Here is a 19,815-nt window from a genome sequence, read left to right on the forward strand (position 1 = left end):
CATCCATCTAGGGACCAAGGCAAGTAAGGCAATTGGAGCTGGAGATCCAAGGGGACAACAAGAATTGGTTTAAACAGACAGCTCAGGGGGGCATCTGGCGGGGAAACTTCCTCCACTGTACATACTGACATACATGAGCAACTCATGAGGAGCTGAGATATTAGAAGATTGCCTGGGAACTCCATGGTGGGATGTTATTCTAGAGCTAGTATGCATCAGAGGTAAGACCTGAATTCAAGTCTCCCTTGCTCTAAGACCAGACTTCTTTCCATGAGATGTTGTTTTTCCTAACTCCAAAATGCTGGTTACATCCAGTAGTTTCCTAGGCTCCTGTGCCCCAAAGCAATCCATTCCAGTTTTAAAGGGTAAAACTCACTAAATGGGAGAAGGAAGGATCTAAATCCACAGGGTCACTAAGCTTCTTCTTTTGATTTCAGAACATAATACCCAAATATTTTTATGCATGAGGATGGAGAGGGTTGTTTAGTCTTTTCAACCATGTCCAACCCTCCATGATCCTTTCTGGTGTTTTCTTGGATATTGGAGTGATTTGCCATGTTCCAGCTCATTTTGCAGATGAGGAAACTGGGGCAAACACACTGGGCAGCGACTTGCCCAGGATCATACATCTAGACAGGTGACAATACTAGAATTTAGGATGTCAAGTATCCCAGCTAATAAATGTCCAAGGAGGAGTTTGAACCCGTATTTCTGACTTGAACCAAAAAAAAATCTTCCAGACTCCATGTCTGGCTCTGTATCTACTGTGCCACTTAGTGGCTCTAATGGTGATAGAGGACCAGGAAAAAAGGACAGCAATGTTCTTAGTGTAGTTGGGGACTTCTTTTTTAGATAAATATGGTATAGTTGGAAGACTACTGTACTAGAATGGAGGATATTTGTATTTGAGTCCCAGCCTTACCATTAACTGGCCTCTGGACCAGTCAGTTGATGATTCCTTGTATCTCTTTCCATATTTACATGTATAGGTATAGATCTGCACATGTATGTATTTAAGTGTATATGTATACATATATATATATATATATATATATATATATGTATATTTGTATGTATATATCTCTCGATGCAAATGTGTAAAGGGCTGATTAGATTCAATTGTCCAGAATAGCAGAACTTGGGGGGCATTCAAGGGCACCTTATTCCACATTTTATCAGAAATTCTCTCTACAATCTGACAAATGTCTCCTAAAGACAACTTTAGCTTTGCATGTGACCCAGTAGAGAGGCACTTACTCCTTCTGGGACAGCTTGACCTCACTCCAGAGTTCTCCCCTAGCTTTGCGAGGACATACAGCTTACTTGAGGGTAGCGTAGCACTGCTTCTCACAGTGAGCCGAAACATATCTCTCTGTAACCCCCACCCAAAGCTCCTAGTTCTGCTATTTGAGGCCAAAGTTCACATGGCTAATACTTTCCAATTTGAAAGCTAGGCAGGCAGGATGGAGTGTCCGACCTGAAGTCAGGAAACTCCTCTTCCTGAGTTCAAATCTGGCTTCAGACACTTGCTAGCTGTGAGACTCTGGGAAAGTCATTGTTTGCTTTGGTTTCCTCATGTTTAAAATGAGCTACAGAAGAAAGTAGCAAAGCACTCCAGTATCTTTACCAAGAGAAGCCCAAAATGGGGTCACAAAGAATTGGACACAATGGAAAATGACTGAACATAACTAAATCTTCTAGCTTAAAAATTTCTCATCTAAGAGACCCGAGGGGATAGTGGAGTATAACAGACAAAGCATGGTAGAGTAGGTGGAGCACTGGACTTCAAGTCAAGGACACATTCAAATTCCTCCTTGGACCTTTATTAAATGGGACACTCAGGATCCTAAAGTCCTAGTTTCTTCATCTGTCTAATGAGGAAGAGTGGCTTATGCAGCGTCTGAGGCTTCTTCTCCTTGAAGTCTTTAATCCTCTGGTTTGTTTTCATATCCTGACTTTCCCATTTATTGGGAAAGTGGTTCCCCCTCTAGCCTCTGCTTCCTTCTCTGCAGAACATCGTAGTCAGACTGGATTGCCTCCAAGATCTATAGTTTAACCCCATTTTTGGTAATTCCATGAAGGCAGAAAAGCATTATGGGAGTATAGGACATGCTTAACCCTGGACACAAGATCTGATCAAATCATATTCCCCAAATCAAAAAGTCCCCATGAAGCAATCATCAATACTGAAATTTCACACCAAGGGATCGGGAGTCTTTCATTCTTCACTAGTGAACAGCCTAAAAGTCTGATGCCCTTTCTACCTCAATTAGAAGTTTTCCTCGTCTCTTCCACCAAACACCTAGAAACAGGAGAGAAAGTTCCTCTTCTTACAGTGCTCTTCCCCAAATTAGCCACAGCTGGCTTACCTGTGGATTATGTGGTATCTCTGCAGGTAGTCAAGGGAAAGGGCCAGCTCACAGATATAGAGCTTCACAGTTCCCTCGTTGAAATGCACATTTTGTTGTAGATGGTAACGGAGATCCCCTCCCAGAAGCAAATCGACTACCATGAACATGTCTTCCTCATCTTGAAAGGAATACCTGGAACCAAAGAATTCTAAAATATTAATGCTGCAGAGGATCTTTAGCATCTTCTAGTCCAACCCAACTAACATCCAGGTATAGGGAGGCTCACACACAGGAAGGGACAGTGGGCAAAGGAGAACAGGACAAAGGGAAGAAAGGAGAAACAAACATTAATTAAATACCTACTATATGTCAGACACTGTAGTCAGTGCCTTAGAAGTATATCATTTGATTAATACAACAACCCTGTCAGGTAGGTACTATTACTATCCCCACCTTACAGCTAAGGAAACTGAGGAAGAAAGAAGCTAAGTGACTTGGCCAGGGTCACACAGCAAGTAAGTGTCTGAGGTCAGATTTAAAATCAGATCTTCCTGATTCCAGACTTAGACCTCTAATTACTGGGCCACCTAGCTAAGTCTTATCAGGTATTTTTCTACTCGAGCAAGAGGGAGAAGATGCTGTCTCTTTTGCTACTGCTTTCTGCCGGTCACCCCAATCTAGGTCACATGGAACCAAGAATTTGATCTGATTCAAATGGCTTAAATTCAAAAGACTCTTAAGTACTTATTTTATGCAGGTAGCTACACTATTATACACATGTATACACATATACATTGGGAATGCTATGAAAAAAAATAATAAATATGTAGCCTCTCTTCCTCAAGTAGCTGAAAACCTGCTAGGAAGGTTGTTGGGATATGGAAGAATGAATAGTGGCTTGATTTCAGAGGATCTGGATTTGATTCTGGCTCTGCGATTTACTAATGCAATAATCTTGGGCAAATATTGTCAATTCCTTCTGTTCAAATTCTGTAAAATGGGCATAATGATAGGCACAGGATCCCTCGCCACCCTGTTAGCTATGAGGGTCACCAGACAAGTTATAGAAAATTCTTTAAATCTACAAACATGTTCTGCATGCATCAGGTCTTACTATTGTGGGTGCTAGTGAGCAAACAAGTATAACATGAAATAGATTTTGATAAACAAGAAAGTATAATAAGGAAATTGAAGGAGATGGAAGAAGCAATATGGATGACTGAAAGACAACTTTAGTTCAAATCCTGTTTTTGCCAACGACTACTTATGTGATCTTAGATCAGTCACTTTCCTGAATAAGGAGAGTAGAGTAGAAGAAGAAGATCTCTTCTAGCCATGAATCTATAATCCTATTGAAGTATTAAGCAAATCCCTTTTTTCTTTAATGATATTTTATTTTCTCAGTCATAGGTAAGAACAATTTTAATATCCATTTTTAAAAATAATGAGTTCTAAATTCTCTTCCTTTCCTCTACTCTCTCCCATAAATGGTGACAATTTGACATGGGTTATACCTATATAATCATATAAAACATATTTTCATATTAGGCATGCTGGGAAAGAAGGCACAAATAACAACACAACCCACACCTACAAACACAGAGAAAGTCCAAACTAATCTGCTTCGATCTGCACTCGGGCTCTATCACTTCTTTCCCTGGAGGTGGACAGGATGTTTCATCATGAGTCAAGGAAATCTGCATGGAAGGCATGGAACCTGGGGTGACCCTTGAAAGAAAGTTTAGACAAGTGAAGAAATGGGTGAGATGGTCTGAGCAAATGCAAAGAGGCAAGGAGAGGAAAACAAGGGGAAAGTGATTGGCCCAATTTGGCTGGGGAAGAGAGTACACAAAGGGAATTTGATGGGGATATGCATGGTAATATAAATTGGGGGCAGACTAGGAATAGCCTCCAATATGGGGCTGAAATATTTGTATTTTATCCTAATGGCCATGAGGAGCAACTGAAAGTATTTGAGTAAGGAAGAAACACTGTCTGACCTGCGCAGTATAAAGATTGTTTGCTCTATGGGTGAAGGATGGATTGAACAGGGAAACGTGGGAGAGAGAGGGCTAGTATCCAGGAGGCTGCTACAATAGCCCAGGAGGGAACAATGACATCCTGATGTATGAGGGTAGAATTATGACTGGAGGGAGGCACATATGTTAGACTGCTGGGAAGGAGAGAGATTTGACAGTACTCGGAAACAAATTGGATATTGGGGCTGAAACAGAACTGGGACCTTTAAAGGAATGGTAATGCTCTCATTAGAAATAGAGAAACTTAAAAGAGGACCCGAGTTGGAAAGCTGATTTGCCAGTGTTAAGTTTAAGGTGCCGGCTGAAGATCTCTAGTGGGGGGGTGGAGGGAACCATATTAGACTTTAGAGGAGAGACTGGTCTGGCTATGTAGATGGGGGCAGGAGGGCATTGTATTAGAAGAATGCAGCATAGAGGAGGCTCTGAAGGATGTCTACATTTATAGTGTGAGGGGAGGACAATGAACAAGCGACAGAAATCGAGAGGAAGGAATTGGGGAGATAGGAGGACCTAGAGAGAGCATCCTGGAAATGCAGAGAACAAATACAGAATGAAGAGGTAATCAACAGAGTCAAATGATGCAAGGAAGTCAGGAAGCATGAAGACCTAGCAAATGTCACTGAGTTTTGTAATTAAGAAACTGTTTGGGAGAATGTGCTCTCCTGCCACCGTTCTCATTGCCCCAGCAAGATGAGCGACAGTTGGCTGTGCCGAGAGCACGACTTTACACTTGGGTTGTGATTAGTGTGAATAATGAATCCCATGAAGTAGACAGGTGGATTTGAATTTACATTATTCAAAGTTATGTGAAGAAAATTATTATGATTTTCATAATTATCGATATGATATGTGCAATGAATATATTAACAATCTAGATTTTTCAGTTACCATTTTCCCAGAAGACTCTGACTTTGGAATCGGAGTCTTATAGTGCAGCTTGAAATGATCAATCAATTCTTGACAATGTTCTCCTGTGTATGTTAAGTGAGGTGAACCAAGGATGGTAGAACCTAAAACATCACAGAACTCTGGTCCTATCCACCCCCAACTAACAACTTCCATGATTTGAAATAAATAATTACAAAGTGTTCCCGCAGGACTGGAGAATACCCAGATAGTCCTGTACCCTTGGGCTTGTCATGGGCAAGCATTCAAGCCCTGAAAATCATTGTATTATAATCCGTCTCCCCCTCCTTTATCACTTAAAATTTATATATAACATTTCCTGCCGCAGATGGAAGTCTCCTGCCCAGGAAAACTTCCAGTTTGCAAATTGTACTCCTTACTCTGAAAGTAATAATTAACCCCCTACGTGATCTTTAAAAACTTGTCTCTAGTCACTTTGTGTGGCTCCAGTCATTCACAGTTTAGAGGCCAAAAAAATAAAATTATGAAAAATGTGAAATTGATCCCAGCCTAATGGACATAAATTGGGCAAATCAAACACAATGGCCACTCCATGGAATTCGTTATTTGCACTAATCGAGATATAACTATAATTGCTCCCTCCCATTCTACCTCGATATTGGAATCTGGAGTTAAAATTTCTAGGGAGATGTAGGTCTCTTTCTGGGTGGCTGGTCACCTACAATACAGAATACCCACGAGAACTAAGGACATAGGGATGAGGCAATGAATTGAATTTCTCAACCCCAGAAGACAATGCTGGGGAGAAGAATGAACTTCCCTTACAACTCACCAGAAATGAACAGTTTCAGGACACCCTATTGCAGCAGGAGGAAGAATTTGCTAAATTGCATGAAGAAGAAAATAGAGTCAGATAACAGCTGAATTTGACTTTAGGGAAATGGTTTGAAGAGAGAGTCCAGAAATTGTTGATGCAAAAAAAGATCCACCTAAGTCTAAAAATGTATCAAAAGTGGGAAAAGAATATAAGAAAGGGTTCTACTATCCAGTTCTCTACTCCACCCCATCCTAAGAATGTCAGAAGGAATGAGTTGGCTGTTAGGGCAGGCAGGTTCACCTTTGAACTCCTAGGTCCTGAAAACCCTTGGATCAAAACATCTTGACATCACCACTGATACTACGCCAGCTAAGTCAAATGTCCCTGTTCCAAAAGTCTCCTGGTGAAGAAATCGACTTTGAATACTCCAGAGAGAGCCTACTGTTTCTTATTTTAGTGACCAGCTAACACTGTTGCATCACCCAGATAGTCACCAGGATGACGACTGTCCTCTCTTTAGTTTGTCCAATCCACCAGGTGTTTTACAAACTAGACTTCACATTTATTCCATGTCTTTTCCCCCCTTTCACCTCACCTAGATAGATCTTTAATATCCAACAAAAAGATGTGGCCTTTTCCAAGTTCCTGAGCCCCCACTGCATGTGAAAACTCAATCGAAAGGGGACAAGCCTTTGTGCAGTGATAAAAAGACTGGAAGTTTTCTTCTATTCCTAAGAAATCTTAGAAAATCCATCCTCCAATGGAGAGAATTGCCATAAACAAAATGAATGTTTACAAGATCCTTCTTGCTTTGGATCGTCACACTTTGGAACCAGACGTTCTACCAAAAAGTTCTTTGCCACCGGCCATTTTAAAAACTGAATAAACTCCCTGCTCTGTTCCCCTACCCCCCAAAAAACCCCTCTAGGATATTACTTTTTCAAATCTGCACTGAAGCACAGTAGTTGCCCTTTCATATACAACCATGGTCTATTTAAACAGAGACCAACTTATTCCTTTAGACTTTTAGTCCCTGAACTGCAAAAGTGAATTTTGAATTTTGAAAATGCATTTTCTTCCTGAGTGTCTAAGATTGAAAAATAAATCCGAACTCCAATTTTACTTGTCAAAAGAGTTATTGGTGAGAATTGAGAAGACGATTTCAGGAACATGGTGAGAATGGGCATTAGATCATAGGGCACTGAGAAGTGAGGAATTGGGGGCAAGTACAAGTGATGCTAACATATTTTCAATGAAAATGGAACAGATAGAAAGTGTGGGAGTATTGTCCCTTCCACATCCCAAATTTCCTCATCACAATTTCAAATATCATGGGTCAGCATGAGAAATTAAATGGGAATTTGGGGGAATTTTGTGGAAGCCATGATACCATATGAAGGCCAGCAGATGACACAGAAACTCAGAAATGCTTAAAATAGAGTATAATGTCAACATAATGTATCTTTCCATTGCACAATAATCCAGACTTTTGGGGTATGAAAGGAGGGCCAGATTTTCCAGATCACAGGAGTGCTATGCCCTTAATGCCCACCATATGGAAGTGATAATTATAGATAGAAACAGATAGAATGATTTGAGTACCTAAGTATAATCTTTGACATAAAAGGATTTTTATCAGTCTCTATATTTAATGCTCTTATCTGATATACTGATATCCTGATATGCTAGGTCTACTTTTAGTTATAAGGCCCTTTTCCACAATTGGGTTTTGGGAAAAGAAGGAAATGAGACTACATAGAGTGCCAACTTTATGCCAAGAATTATGCTAAGTGCTTTAAAAAGTTGGTGTGTTTTGTTTACAGATATTGTCTCATTTGATACTCACAACAACCTAATGAAATAGGAAAAAATGTACATTTTTATATTTGAAGAAACTGAGACAAAGGTCAAAGGGCTTGCTCAGGGTCACATAGCTAGTAAGTGTCTGAATCCAGAGTTGAATGCCAGTCTTCTCGATGCCAGGCCTAACACTCTGTCCCTTGCACCAGCAGCTGCTTCCTGAGCTTCAGTTATATTGTGATTTTGTTCCTCAGAAATAGACCAAGACTGAGACACAAGGCTGATGGTGAAGAAAAGCATACATCTACTGGTTTGAGGGAAGAGTCCACTGGTAGCTTGCATACTGTTCATTAACTTTTAATTAACTTAGAAGTGGATGCAATTAGATTTCTGTTCCTTGACATCCACAACATGCTCAAAGGAAGCAATAATACAATGCAATGTATCTAGGAATCAAAAGGGTCAAGAGAATGGCAAGGCTTTCTTATGGCCAAGAAGCACATTATCACCTAGATGTGAGGTCTCTCTCCTCAGAATTTTCCTACTACTAGGTTTATAACTCGAGCATGCCCTTATCATATCCTGTTTGAATTACAGTTGTTGTCTTCTCTTCCTTCATCAATTACCGACTATTTGTTAATTCAGGAAGAGACAAGAAATGAGTAAGATATAGATTTAAAAAGCTCTTTTAGCCCATTTTACTCATTTCCTCATCCACATCCAACTATGGTGCATCATGGGTAATTACAAATGTTTATTGAATTAAATGGATAGTGCATCTGGATGGAGAGTCCAAAGTTGGAGAGAAGACCTCCTAGTATATTCACTAGGAAAGAAAAGCTTGACTATTTGCTACAGCATGAGATTTGATAAACATCATCAGACTAAGAAGAAACTGCAGGATAGAGAAATAGCCAATAGGACTGCAAGACAGAGAAATAACCAACAGATTGTCTAATTTCTCATTAGATAGCTACTAGGCCTAGTGCAACTTGACACTAACTGTGATTTGATAAACTTCAAGCTCACCGGAAAGCTGTTCGAGCAATCTCATTCAGATATCAACGAGAGCATTTTGGAAGACCATCACTGGTTTAGAGGGGAATTGTGGGGCTTTACTGAGAAGAATTGCAATCCAAAAAAGTGTCCTCAATAATTCAGGCTGTGCCCCTGGCCTTATTCCTAGGGCACAGCTTCTGATTCTCATGAAGACAAAGTATCATTGTCTGAAGCAGAAAATGACCTTTAATTTACTTTTTTTGGTATGAGTACAGCATTCACGATGACTTTGTTCAGCTGTCTCTTCAGTTGCATCTCAGACTGAAAGTGTAATGACATTTTCATAATAACCACACTCATTTCACATATAAATGATTGACCTCTTACAATGCAAACAGTCTCTTTGGCAGCAGCCTCTTCTGAAATCAGTGGGACAATTAGTCAGTCCACTGACTCTCCTTCCAAGATCAAAGAGAGGGATGAGCTAAGAAGAAGCAAAATTCTGGCTGAGGCAACAACTAGCTCTAGTAATTGGCAGCAATGAGGACATTTAAAGGACATCTGAAAGTTGCTCTATAAGTTGCCCCTACTGAGTACCACGTTAAAGAGTGTACCAGAGAGGATGCTGTGATGGTTACTGAATAAAGGAAATCCAAACACAAAGAACTCCCATTTCTCAGCCAGAAGAGCTCGCCTACTGCTTCATCATGTCATGAAAGTGACCTTGGGTTCTCAAATGCTAAACATGCTAAGTGTAAGCTGTAAGAGATTTTAGCAAGCTAGAAAGACTTAAAACAGTCATGAACATTTCTTAAGCAGGCACTGTGCTAAGCTCTAGGGATACCAAAGAAAACAAAAGACAGTTTTTTCCTCAAGTTGCTGACAATCTAACGTCTTCAAGGCGGGTCCCCAACATACTATCTTGTTTTAAATGGCAAAAGACTCATCATCAGAGATCTGGTCACCTGCAGGTAGCTAATTTTTTTTTTTAACATACTAACTTATAAAGAGAATCATATCAGCAGGGCAGGAAAATGAGTACAGCAATAAGTCATAGACCTTCAAAAGTATTTAACATAATCCAAGAGCCTTGAGAAACCTTATTTGAATTATATGTAAGGTATGAAGAAGGAAGGAAGGAAGAAAAGAAGGAAGGAAGGAAGGAAAGAAGGAAAGGAGGGAGGGAAGGAGGGAAGAAGGGAGGGAGGAAGGGAGGGAAGGAAGGAAAGAAGGAAGGAAAGAAGGAAGGAAGGAAAGAAGGAAGGAAGGAAAGAAGGAAGGAAGGAAAGAAGGAAGGAAGGAAAGAAGGAAGGAAGGAAAGAAGGAAGGAAGGAAAGAAGGGAGGAAGGAAAGAAGGGAGGAAGGGAGGGAGGGAGGAAGGAAGGAAGGAAGGAAGGAAGGGAGGGAGGGAGGAAAAGAGATCATACTGCTAAGTAACAGAAAATGTGGATAATCAAGTTCTACCAATCCACCCAGTGCTCTTCCCATTTAACTATAATAGAAAATAATGGAAGGTAAAAGCCCCAGGAACAAAGAACAAGGTCAACTCTTGTGATCATAAAGGAGGATTTGCTGCCCTATGAAACCTACTGAATGCTAGGCAGCCTAAACCCCAGGACTGGATTCTTCCCAGGAGAGGGTGTACAACACAGGGTTTCCTGATGACTGACTTGCTGGGCTGACCAGCAAAGAGCTATTGCATTTAGGGCACTGAGAAAGGTAAATAAGAAGATTACAATTCTGGCCTTTCCCTAATTTAGGGTGGCCTTTCCCTTCCTCACATCACACTATCACTAGTGGACAAATGATATATCTTTCTCCCGCCTAATGTGAAACTTCCTGGCTGCCTCACTTGTTTGGAACTTCAGATTTAATGTCTATGTTAGGGTGAATTATTTTATTTGGACATTTCTTATCTTCCTAACCTAGACAATAAGGTTTAGAAGGCCCAAAGCATTTTTCTATTTCTTAATATTCAACTCAACTTAGCAAACACTTGTTAAGACCCTAATATTTTAAGAATAATTGCAAATTTATATATGGTCTAATATTGATGAAGTAGATTTCTCCCAAAAACCTTGTGTCTAATGAACAACATTTTTTTTCACAGATGAGAAAGGTGAGTTTTCCTGAAATCACATGACTTTTCCAAGACCATAGTGACATATCATTGTCATATTTGATGATGCCAGATCTAATAGCCTGTCTGTTATATATAATTACTATTAAAATGATGGAGAGAGTTTCTCTTGAAAACCATATGAACCCAAACCTCTGAACAGAGGACAGAACTAAATCACTCTCCATCTCAAGATAGACTGAAAAAACTTAAAAAAAAAAAATAAGTCTCACTAGGGTGAAAAGAGAGTTCAGCATAGGTCTGACTTGGAAAAAGTAAGTGAAAGAGGGTCTTAATCACAGCAAATCAGCAACTAAGACCTTCAATCCTGGCTCAGTAGAGATACAAATCAATGGGGAAGCTCCAGTCCCAGATTAAAAGGAAAACTTTGGAAAATAGGCTGTTTCCTGAAAAGAGCAGGCAAAGGTCCCCACTATAAACACAAGGAGCCCTTGTGCTCAAAGCTGCACAGAAAGTTTGGGACAGGTCCCCCTTTACCTCAGGAGCAAAACTCAACTGTTAAAATAAAAAAGAGAAAATACCAAAAGAAAATGAAAGAAAATGAGCAAGAAACAGAAAAGGACTTTGACCATAGTAAATTACTATGATGACAGGGAAGACCAAAACACAAACTAAGATGAAAACAAAATGTCCACAGAAGAAATCTCAGAGTTATATGAATTAGTCTCAAGTCCAAAAAGACTTCTTGGAAGTTCAGTAAAGACTTTAAAAGGCAAATAAGAGAGTAGAAGAAAAAATGAGAAAGAAAATGAAAGGTTTGCATGAGAGTCAACAGCTTGGAAAAGGAAGAGGAAAAAAATATTTGAAGAAAATAACTCCTTAAAAAGTAGAATTAGCCAAATGGGAAAAGAGATGCAAAACCTAACTGAAGAAAATCACACATTAAAAACTAAAACAGGGCAAATGGATGCTGATGAAGCGATTAGACAGCAAGAATCAGTCAAGCAAACTAAAAAGAATAAAAAATGAAAGAAAATGTGAAATGCTTTATTGGAAAACAGTAAATAGATCCAGAAGAGAAAAAATTACAATTATTGGCCTACTTAAAGGTCATGACCAAAAAAAAAAAAAAAAAAAAAAAGAGTCAAGATAGCATTCTTTAAGAAATCATTAAGGAAAAAAAGGAGGGGAAAATATTTATTCAAAGAGTTCATTGATCACATTCAGAAAGAGATCCCACAAGGAAACCCCAAGTAACATTGTAGCAAAACTCCAGAACTACAATCTCAAGAAAAAAAAGCTGCAAGCTACCAGACAAAAACAATTCAAGAATCAAGGAGCAACAGTCAGGATTACCCTGGGTCTGGTAGCTCCTACAATAAAGAATCAAAGAACCTGGAATACCATATTCAGGAAGGCAAAAGACCTGGGGTTAAAACCAAGAATTAACTACCTGAGAACTTGAGCATCATCTTTCAGAGGAGGAGATGGATTTTCAATGAAGTCATAGACTTTCAATCATTTCTATTAAAAAAAATCAGAACTAAATAAAAAAAATTAATTTACAAACACAGGACTCAAGAGAAACATAGTAAAATAAACAGGGGGGAAATATATATATTTAAAGGTTAAACTGTTTAGATTCCCAGATGGAAAAATGATATCTATAACTCTTGAGAACGGTATCTATCACTGAAGCAGACAGAGGGGAGCATCACATGGACTGAGGGTGTGGTTGTGAAGGGACACTGGTATGAAATCAAAGAAAAAGACACTAAGGGTTGGGAAACGGTCTATACTAGCAAAGAGAAAAGGGGAGGTATAATGGGGCAAGTAGTTCAAATAAAAAGGCACAAAAGACCTATTACAATCCAGGGAGAGAAAGGAGCAGGATAATCATTGTTTGAAGACTGATCTCATCAGTTTGGGCTCTAAGAGGGAATAACTTAATCATTCAGTTGGGTATAGAAATTTATCTCACCTTGAAAAGAAGTAGGAGGAGAAAGAGTTGAAAGAAAGGGGAGGGCCAGGTTAGAAGGGAGGGCAGAAACACTAAAGGAAAAAAAGATAAGACAGGAGGGAAAGGGGTGGTAAAAGATAAGATAGTGGCTGGGATGGGTAAAAAAAAAAACATGACTAAGGGCAGGGTGAAAAGAGAGAACAAAAGTATACACAGGGGAGAAAATAGGATGGAGGGAAAAACATAACTATGATCATAACTGAATCTGAATGGGATGAACCCTTCCCATAAAAAGGAAGTAAATAGCAGAGTGAATTTAAAACAGAATCCACCCTAAAAATATGGAGAGTACTCTTTAATTATTACTTCCTACTTTAGCAAATCTCTTGCCAAATTTATGTGGATATTTCTTTTACCATTTCAATTTACTAGCTACCTGTACCTTGTCACCTTGTACAAATCTTTCTAATATCTTTCTAGTTCTTTGAGGCAAAAAATTGTTTATTTTTTTCTTCCTTTATAATCTAGCATTTAGCCAAAATAGACACATAATAAAATATTTATTGACTGCTTGACTAAAATGGAAGATAAAAAATAGTGCAAGTTTTGCACTGGTGTCCTACAGCCCCCTTCTATACCTGTAGCATGGATCAATGGAAGAAGTCATTCAAAGCCAGGGCTTTAGAATCAGTGGAGCTGACTATCATTTACTAAGCAAATGATCCTAGGCAAGGCATTTCACCTCACTATAGGGCTGTTTCCTCATTTGTAAAACGAAGGAACCAGTCTAAGGTTTCATCCTATGACCAGAAAATTGACATTGTCAACAAAAAATGAACATAGTGTTGGAAAGGCTGTAGGCAAATGAGCATATGAATATGGACACAGCTGGGAATTTATCTTCTCATTCTAGAAAACAATCTGGAATTGTGAGGATCTAGTCCTTGCCTAATACCCTAAGGAGATCAAAGGCAAAAATAAAAGTTTCATAATATACCAAAATATTCTTACCAGTGTTGTAGAAAAATGCAAAAACAAGAAGTCATTTGGGGAATGGATGGACCAAGTCAGGGCATGTGAATGTACACTATAAGAAATAATTACATAAGAAATTCAGAGAAATACAGCAAGGCTCATAAGAACAGATGCAAAGTAGAACAAGAGGAATGAAGAAAACTATAAACTCAGTGACTACAATAATGAAAAAGAAAAGAAGAAACTCAACTGAAGGATCTTTCATTAGTATGACCAATTGTAGAATCAGAAATCAGGAGAGGAAGGGTAGCACCCACCTTTCACTGAAGAAATGGGAATTAAAGATGTGGAATATTACATATCCTGTCAGAAACAGTTGGTGTCTGCATTGCTTGGCCAAAGTACATTAGTTGATAGATGTACTCAATTGCCTGCTCATCCACTGTCAAGCTGTATCCTGAAAAAATGCATTCTGCATTCACTTGTGGATAGTGCCCACTTGTGGATATCTAGACCACACTTTAGGGTAGAGGTGTTAATACATACATATATACATGTATATATGTAGGCATATACCTAAATATATATAAAATATATATTTAATATTAAAATATATATAATATTATACATAATATATATTATATAAATGTGTGTATATTTATTAAATATATGATTTTATAATGACATATAATTATATTTTTTTATAATTGATTTCCACTAGATTCTTAAGTAACTTATTTTATGCATTTAGAAACATTTTCTACAAAGGGTTTCTTAGACTTCAACAAATAGCCAAAGGGGTTCAAATACAAGAAAATGTGAAAATATCTATTTTGGACCAACCATAGATAGTATTGGAAAGATCCTACAGTATCCTGGTACTAAATGCAATTAACACACGGTCATCCATAAAGAAGCACATGTTGACATCATCAGCTCTAAGGAATCTCTCCTCACTCAGGCCATTTTTCCTAACTACAGTAAGTCATTTTGGTAGGCAATACACTATAAACACTAAAAGGTTTTGTAGGGCTTTGGGAAAAGGAAAAAAGAGTACCCACCCTCAGATAGATAACAGTATTTTAGAGAAATGAGACATAAAAAGTAGAATGCTTGCAACATATTTGGTGTTTAATAACTGATTTTTCAACCATATCCATCCACCAATTCATTCATATAAAGAGATTCATATCTTTTATGGATATAGTTCTTTATAATCTACAACTACAATTACTATTAGAACTATCTAAAATTCTGTTGTTCTTTTCTTCCCTTCTTCCTTTCCACATTCAAGGGAAGTGGATACGGCCCAAAATCATTCATTCTGAAATTAGCTGCCTTAAGTTTACCCCAGAGGACAGTTGTAAGAAAGCAGCATGTCGCAAATATTCTGATCTCCTACGGCTTGTTTTTCTGTGCACCTGCAGAAAAGCAAAAAACAAAAAGCAGATTTTTCCATAGCCTCCTCTTAGCACAATGCATGTTATACAATCTTCAAAAGGAAAATGATATAGAGCATGAGCTTGTCATGCATGTGAACTTCCAAATGATCTTCAGAAGCTATCATCTATTGATAGAAAATTGAAATAGTTGCATCTTGGATGCAGGAAATTCAATAATGGGGGAATTGTCTGGTGTGGTCTCTCTTGGTCTGTATACAAAGGGCTTCTCTAGCTGATATCAAGTTGGCTCTATATGAGTTTTTTAACAACCACAATTATCAAATTTCTTGACTCCCCTGGCTCTTCAGCCCCCAAAACTTCTCTAAATCTTCTAAAGACTTCTTACTCCAAAGCCCACATCCAAGTAAAAGGAATATGATGAAAGTGATAACACTTATATGCTGTTGTTCTTAGTCAGCCATTTCAGTCTTGTCTGATTCTTCATGACTCAATTTGGGGTTTTCTTGGCAAGGATACTGGGATGGTTTGTCATTTCCTTCTCTAGCTCATTTTATAGGTGAGGAAATTGAGGCAAACTGGGTTAAATGACTTGTCCAGGCTCACACAGCTAGTTACTGTCTAAGGTTTGAGTTGAACCTGGGTCTTCCTGACTCCTAGTTCAGTGCTTTAATCATTGCACCACCTCCCTACCCAGAGTTTCTATAGCACATTACAATTCACAATATGCTGTACATGTTAGATATTTGTTCCTCACATAAGTTATCCCCATTTTACAGATGAAGAAAGTAAATCTAAAAATGGTTAAGAGACTGGCTCAAGATCATATAGCTTGTAAGTATCTGTGGCACTTGTATCTTCACTGGGTAGAATGATGGATCTGAATCTTGCTTTAGAAAAGTACTGTTTTGCATGAGTCTAGGCAAGTCATTTAACCTTTTTCAACCTCAATTTTCTCTTCCATAAAATGGGTATTAGAATAATAGCATCTATATCCCATTTATATCTATTATGAATGTCACATAAAATGATATATAAAAGATACTTTATCAAGTTTAAAGAATCACATAAGCAATAGCTAATATCCTCCTCATCATATTATTATTATTATTAATTTCTGACTAAAAGTTCAGCACTCTATTCTCTCTATACCAACTAGCTACAATTCATTAAATGAATAAAGGAATGAAAGGGCACGAGATCCTGGAACGACTCCTTGCTGACTCTGTCTATCAAGTCCTGACAGCCAATGACATGTTAACTGTGGCCTGATGAAGTCAAAGTTCCCCATGAACAATAAGCAAAGATCAGGGAGCTGAAGCGAATTGAATTCTAGTTCACACCAGATTCTGAACTGGAGGGTCACATGGATGCACTGAGACTGACTCCAAAACAGGGTCTGGACCTGTTGACTGCTCCTATGGGAAGGGTGACTTAGATCTCCCATGGCTACTGGAGAACACTCAAATTGTATGGTGGTTTCTAACCTGTTAGCCATGTGACCCTATGAAAGTCATGTCACTGCTCTGAGTCTGTCATTGTCTTTCGAATGAAGGTGTTAAAATATTGCCACCGAGGTCTCTTGGTTATTCTTGTTTTTAGATGGCATACTGGAGACATCGATGAGCTCAAGAACCTCGCAAGGTCAGACGAGGCAAAAGATCTAAATGCCAGAGTCTGGGCTACAATTTGCTGGGAGACCCCAGACTGGCCCACTTCAGCAACAGCAGAATCTTCCATCATCTGTTTTGCATTCGGAAGTCAGCTTGTTGGGAGTGAATGAAACAAAGAAACTGCAATAAGTAGAATCCCACTCTTCTCAGGGCCCAAAGTGAGATAGGAGAACATGTGTGGGCCGAGGAAAAAAGGGAAAAAAAAGAATATCTGTTTGTGCTATTTCTTCTCAGAAGATATCCATTTCTGAGAAGAAATAGCAAAAGCAGAATATTCTTCTAAGAGCTAATTGATAGTAATTGAAAGTAGGACACTAGTCACCAGTGGTTCGCACTGAGCAGAACATGAGAATGGGAGTTTGAGCCAGGATTCTCGGGGAATCAGCAACAATTCCTCGAGTTCTGAGGAGATGGAATGAGAGGCTAGCCACAGAGACAAGGCTAACAAAGGATAGAAGGGCATCAGGAGGGTGTAGTCATAGTGACACAGGTGGCAACCACATTTAGGAGATCACGATTCATGGAAACATCATAGCATTAGATCAAACAAAGGCTCCTTTTTTTGACCCAAGTGCCTTCTTATAAAATCTGAAAATGGTGCACAATCAGATCCCTGCATGCATTTGTACTTTCAAAATGGGGTCTGGGTCATTGCAGGTCTATATATTATATTTGGTAGCAATTCATATAGTGTATCTGTAACTATATCTGTTTCAGACTAGTAGAGAATGGATTTCCTGAAAGCTGAATCGCTTGGGAATTCAGAATGTGGCTATAGGACCCACGTCTAGAACAGATCTTTCTTACAACGTCCCTGTGAGGAAAATCTTGCAGCAAAAGCATTATCTCTGTTTTACACATAAAGAAAGGCAGCCCTGAATATTGATGAGCCTGTCCAAAACTACTGTCATTAATTTGAGAAACAGGGACCCGAGACCTGTGTCCTCATTCTAAATGCAGCAATTTTTTCCCCCAGCGCCCCACAGCTGTCTCCAAGGTGGTGAGACTTTTTTTTTTTTTAATCACTGGGTTCAGTTAAAAAACTATTAACTTGATGTGCAACAACACTTGATACGATCTTTCTTTGAGCAGCTAAAACTTAGCTTGTTAATTCTCACATCACAGCGGGGTAAGGCGGGTGACAAGTGGTTTTATCCGCATCTCACAAACAGAAACATAAGTCAGAGAAGACAGAAAGATCCATCTGTCTTCCTACCACAGAGAAAGATGCAGAAGCTTCTGGCTTCCTGGGCACCCAACATGAATGCTAATCCTTAAGGACAAGAAAAGAAGTCCAAAGGCTGATTCAAGGGGATCTGAACTTTTAATATCAATAATGTGAGCTAAACACTTCCAGATCTCATAGATCAGCCCAGGGAGCTGTTCTCTTTCCAACTGGCTAAAGGGCCACTTCTTATGTAAACATGGTTCCCTATCTTTGCAATCACTCAGGACCACATGCAGGAGTTAGCTACTTAGGGGGGCCCAGAAAGACAAATTTACTAATTCAACAAATAAGTCTATGTATGTATTTTATATATATAGTGTATATGTGTTAGAAGGTAATATAAGAAGAGAGGGGAGAGACAGGGAAAGATCCCTCACAGAAGGAAGGATTTGTTGAGGAATTCCAAACAAAAGGGAGATGTTTTGAAGACCAAGAAAGTCAGGAGACATGGGTGGGGAAACAGAGCATCCCAAGCAGATGGTATAAAAGCACATGGTGGACATGGAGCGTTGTGTCCAAGGAACATGGATTTTAGCTGGATTGGAGAGTGGAGGGACACAAATGAATTATAAGAAGGCTGGAAAGGTAAGAAGGGACAGGATGGGAAGATATTGCAATGCCACACAAATCGGTCCTGGAAGCAATAAGGAACAATGGGAGTTGGGGGAGGGGGAATTGACATATTCAGTAAGACTTGGACTTAGGAAAAATCTCTTTGGCAGCTGAATGGAAGACCGATTAGGGGCAAGGGGACCATCCAGAAAGCCAAGGTAGTGCCTATGGGAATGAAACCTCAGTGAAGAAACAATATTGGATAATACTTGGATTATGTGGAGTGAATGTGATTGAGGGATGGAGTATGGCTCAAAGATTATATTGGGAAAATGGCAGTCTCCTCAACAATAATAAGAAATTTGATCAGATACTTGGGGAGGAAGGGAGAGATCTGCTAGGTTTTGAATCTATTGAGCTCCAGATCCACCAATGAGCCATCCAGTTCAAGACTTACAAAAAGCAGTTGATAATTGTATCAGAAAACTGGAGAAAAATGAGTCAGATACATACAAATTTTCAAATCAATTAATTACAATTGAATTCCATCCAAAAGTACTTCAGATCATAGATTTAGCCCCAAGAAAGACCTTACAAGTAGTTGGGTCCAAACTCCCTTATTTTCCAGATGAAGCATTCCCTGATGGATCTACTTAGGAATTAAAAGGAGGGAATGGCAGAGGGAGAACATCCCCTGACCCAGTGCCAGAGATCACACATGTGACTGAGAAATCTCAAGAGTCACTAGAAAAGAAGCAAAGACTGAAAAGACAGTAAGGAGCTGGGGCAAAAAGGTATAGTCAACATTATTTTTGTAGTAGGCACAAAGATAAGGGAAGGGATAGTCCTGGGATGGGTGGAGAACAGCTCCAGAAATGTGGTTCTGTAGAGGAAATTAAAGGGGCTAAAATGAGGTTGGAGTTTTACAGGTGGGCCAAAGTTTCTATACCATTATTAGGGGTGAAGGAAGCTTAAGTGACCGAGGGAGACCACTAGTAAATGTTTGTGGAGGGATTTGAAGTTAGGGCTTCCTGGCTTTATCTGCTTCATTATTTGCTGCCCTTGGATATTTGG

General features: G+C 39.1%; 1 protein-coding gene across 3 annotated transcripts in view; it reads right to left on the reverse strand.

Moving 5' to 3' along the window:
- STK32B (serine/threonine kinase 32B) overlaps positions 1 to 19,815 on the reverse strand; it is a 377,048-nt gene that overhangs the window by 95,402 nt on the left and 261,831 nt on the right. For 2 of the 3 annotated variants that reach the window (XM_031941567.1, XM_031941565.1), the window contains 2 exons: positions 15,238 to 15,309; positions 2,370 to 2,543 (listed from right to left, as the gene is read on the reverse strand). In XM_031941567.1, the coding sequence (XP_031797427.1) occupies positions 2,370 to 2,543; positions 15,238 to 15,309 (246 nt within the window). The remainder of the gene's footprint in view (positions 1 to 2,369; positions 2,544 to 15,237; positions 15,310 to 19,815) is intronic. The other variant, XM_031941566.1, reaches the window with a different exon arrangement.

Source organism: Sarcophilus harrisii, chromosome 6 (assembly GCF_902635505.1).
Source record: "Sarcophilus harrisii chromosome 6, mSarHar1.11, whole genome shotgun sequence".
Classification (NCBI taxonomy): Eukaryota; Metazoa; Chordata; class Mammalia; order Dasyuromorphia; family Dasyuridae; genus Sarcophilus; species Sarcophilus harrisii.